This window comes from Anneissia japonica, unplaced genomic scaffold (genome assembly GCF_011630105.1).
Source record: "Anneissia japonica isolate Jap-2015-1 unplaced genomic scaffold, ASM1163010v1 scaffold21263_len101623_cov113, whole genome shotgun sequence".
Taxonomy (NCBI): Eukaryota; Metazoa; Echinodermata; class Crinoidea; order Comatulida; family Comatulidae; genus Anneissia; species Anneissia japonica.
In genome coordinates, this window is record NW_022718589.1 from 31,023 (window position 1) to 34,814 (window position 3,792).

The window sequence follows — 3,792 nt, forward strand, 5'->3', positions numbered from 1 at the left end:
CTTTAGTACTACCCTTTCTATAATTACATCATTCAACTTAGGCATATATATGCCACATTTTCATTACACAAAGACATTAGGAACTAGATAATCCCGCTATTTTCTTAGACTTAAATTCTTAGCCTTTTTCGTTCACTGACACGCCCCCACCCCACATGGTCAAATTCATCAATGTTTCCGATCTTAACTAAAGGCGGTGTCAGCAGGATGAAACTCCCTTTACAGGATAATAATCTACTGTAGTTCCAATTTGTTTCCATTTGCTATGTTTGCCGACACCTAGAGGTTTTGTAGACCCCAGGGTGAAAACCATGGTTCTAAGATATTGTATGATATAATAGGATATGTTAGCTCACCATTAGCTTAGGGTCAATAATGGTGATTATTATTTTAAACATGTCGACTAATTGTATCAGATCTAAAACAATAATGTTCTTTAAGGCTTCGTCATCAGGAAAGTAGAGAATCTCGCCAAGGTCATGTAGATACTCTAGCAGCACCCTTTGAGCATCTTGTTTGACCCAACACCGCTCAACTAAAGTGATCACCTGAGAAAGAAAAAAAAAAGTTTAATAATTTTAAACTAGTGTAGAAATTGATACAAATCAAATCAAAACAAATCAAACAAACAAATTTAAACAAATTTATTAAATTACGTTTTTACTTGAAAATAATGCCTGACAGTTATTAAGTTCAATTTTGGGCTTTTACTGTCTGTTCCTTTGTGCTTGTTTCTTGCTGTTTCTGTTCTTATAAAGTTTAGTGTTTTAATGAAATGAAAATAATAATCACAAGTTAATAATAATTAGACTTACATAGCGCTTATAAGGCCTCTAAATTAGCGCTTCACATTTTTACCCCCCTCTCTCAACCCACCCTGTCATTGTATCAAGGACATATGGTACACATGATTGGGGAGAATTCCATAATGTTGCAGGTGTAATCTGCGAATTTTGTGTTTGAGCCTACCAGGTACCCACTTATTTATACTCCTGGATGGACAGAGACAAACATCGGTGAAGTGCCTTGCCTAGACAGAAGCGAAATGCACAGCGAGGGATTGAACCGCCAACCTCAAGGTTGGGAAGCAGAACCGCTACTGCTGCGCCATCCCGCTCTTTCTGTAAATTATTAAATGTCTAACCTCTTTGGTTGGTAGGTAGATATGCTTCTCTTTCAACTTTTGGATTTCCTGTTGAACAAGCAACCATTTCAATGGTAGTTTTCTAACCATCTTCTTTGCAAACTTTAATATTTGTTCCATGATGTTAGAAGCATTGCTCCTGGCAAATGGTAAGCTGTTCTCAATAGCAAAGAAACTTGACACCATGCTTTCATAAGGTTTCCCTTCCAATGCTTTCCTAATTTTATCGAATATTTTTTCAGCCTGAAGTTAAACAAAAATATTAATCATCAGACACAAATATGAACAAAATTCAACAACATCAACAACAAAAGGGCAGCAATGTAAAAACAAACAATAAAATAACAATAGCAGTGTGTGTTTAAGTGATCACCTTAATTAAGTATCAGCCATTGCTAAAAATGCCATCCAATTAAAATAATGTTTGATTTTTAGATTTAGATTTTTGTAGTGTATAAAACACCCGAAACAAATAATTCCAGTGATGTCCAGCGATTTAAAAATTTTGTATATAAATTAATCAATAATTGATTGAATAATCAGTCAATCGGTTCACTGCTTAACAAATTGATTGATTAATTTTGACCGTGACGATGATGAACAGATGATGATAATGATGACAGCGACGGCGATGATTTTGATGATGATGAGGTTGATTAGGATGATGTACCGGTGACAAGCCTGAATTTGGGCCTAAAACACATCCTTTAACAATCTTATATGTAAAGCAAGATTTCCCCCTGACTCCAAGGATATCGTATGCCACACCCATCGAGAAAGAGCAGAGCAAATAATTAAAAGTACCGGTAGTCTATTCGTGTGCGCTTTATGTGTGCGACAATACTTTCCGCTTACTTGGCCCCTGGTTCAATTCCTTTCATATACTTTCTGTGTTTAAAATTGATTGGAGGGCCAGCTATGATGCAGTGGCAGCGCTTCGAGGGGGGAGAAGGCCAAGGCTGACGGGAGAAAAACCACAATTCATCTGGGAGAAAAAAAGATAATATATTTTCCACATATTAAATCGATTAAATAAACCTTTGAAACCCCTAAATTGTCATATTTTTGGGGGTATCCTTCTCTAAACCAGTTCACAAAGATGTTGAGCGACGCCCGACCACACCCACTTTGTTCTCGTCGGGAACATCGACCACCCGTTGGGCAAATCCTGTTATTATTATAGCACACAATGGAAGCGTTATGCAGTTGGCCATGTGTTATAAGGTGCACATTAAAGAATGCAGCACACTTTAAAAAAATATTAGAAAAAAATTACTGTTTGCATGTTTTACTTTGTAAAAATCCTACAGCTTTGTTCAGCTATTTTTCTTGCTGTCCGCCATCCTTTTATTGTCGGGTGGGCAAAGTCAGTTAAATGTAAAAACAACCTTATTCATCCAAAACGGAAACAGATCTCTATGGTCACAAAATAATAGCTGTTTTGGTTTTGCGCCAGTCATGGTTGCCAGTGACCACAGAAGTGTTAGCTGGTTCAAATATTAGTAAAGAAAACCAAAAAATTAAAATGTTGTCACTTTACGTCTTAGTCTTTATCATCAGGCATTTTAAAATTCATGTGTTTTTTATTTGTGTGACAATATCAATTTGTTATTATAGTCACATTTTCAATAAATCGTTATAAAAAAAAAATGCTTCATGATAATATATTGAAAAGATTTCTTTTTTCAAAGAATGGATGTTGTGCTGGCTCTATCGGTGAACTGCTTTAAAGCAGAACCAGATTGATGTGGGGTTATAAAGGCCGTTGAGGCCAAATCCTTTCCTACTACTACTCAACAGTGTACACATTTATATGCGGTATAACTTAATACCTTCTATTTTGTTCGTAGTTTAAATATATTGAAATACACGCCATCGTGTTGGGATTCAATATTTCGACATTAATTATGTCATCATCATCATCATTCCTGATGATGACATAATTAATGTCGAAATATTGAATCCCAACACGATGGCGTGTATTTCAATACTTGGAGTATGTATTATACTTTCTTATTTAAATATATGTTACAGTACTTTATACTGTTTTATTGTTGACTTGGTGTATGACGTAGTTGTTTACCTTTCTTTTCTGTTCCTCTTCATTCCCCTCGAGGCTGCCTAGGTGAGTACCAATCACTAGTACTGGTGGTGAAGGTTGTCCATCTTCCAATTTTGAATCACTACTGTTTGTATATACTGAACGAACCCAGTACAGAATGAACTCAAGGTTTGTCATTCGATGTTCGTATATATCACCCTGAAACAAAACAAAAATATATACAGTAAAAAAATTTTAAGAAACTATCGTATGTATTAATGATAACATCTGTATAAGATCACTTAATCCTGATTTTAAAGTTGATAAAATTCATGCAAAACCTGCTAATGAATAAAATGTTGATAAGAAATAATGCTTACAGTGGTTGGATCCCTGACTTTAGCGGGGGCATCAAGATCATCTTCCAGGTTAAATACCACACAAACAATGGCAAAAGATACCATAAAAATCTACAAGAAAATGATCACAATCAATTATTTTTACTATCGAAAACTGAATGAAATACCTAGAATAATTATTTTTGTAATTTTAATAACTATAATTTTATTCAATTTTTCATTCAATATAATGACTTTACTCGTTGTAT

At 34.8% G+C, this 3,792-nt stretch overlaps 1 protein-coding gene across 1 annotated transcript in view; it reads right to left on the reverse strand.

The window, feature by feature from the left end:
* Positions 1-3,765, reverse strand: part of LOC117110565 — a 23,725-nt gene extending 19,960 nt beyond the window's left edge. The window contains exons 1-4 of the mRNA XM_033253324.1: positions 3,566-3,765; positions 3,228-3,404; positions 1,145-1,387; positions 357-548 (exon numbers count right to left, since the gene is read on the reverse strand). Coding sequence (XP_033109215.1) covers positions 357-548; positions 1,145-1,387; positions 3,228-3,404; positions 3,566-3,649 — 696 coding nt within the window. The 5' untranslated portion in view covers positions 3,650-3,765. The remainder of the gene's footprint in view (positions 1-356; positions 549-1,144; positions 1,388-3,227; positions 3,405-3,565) is intronic.
* Positions 3,766-3,792: the final 27 nt, after the last annotated feature.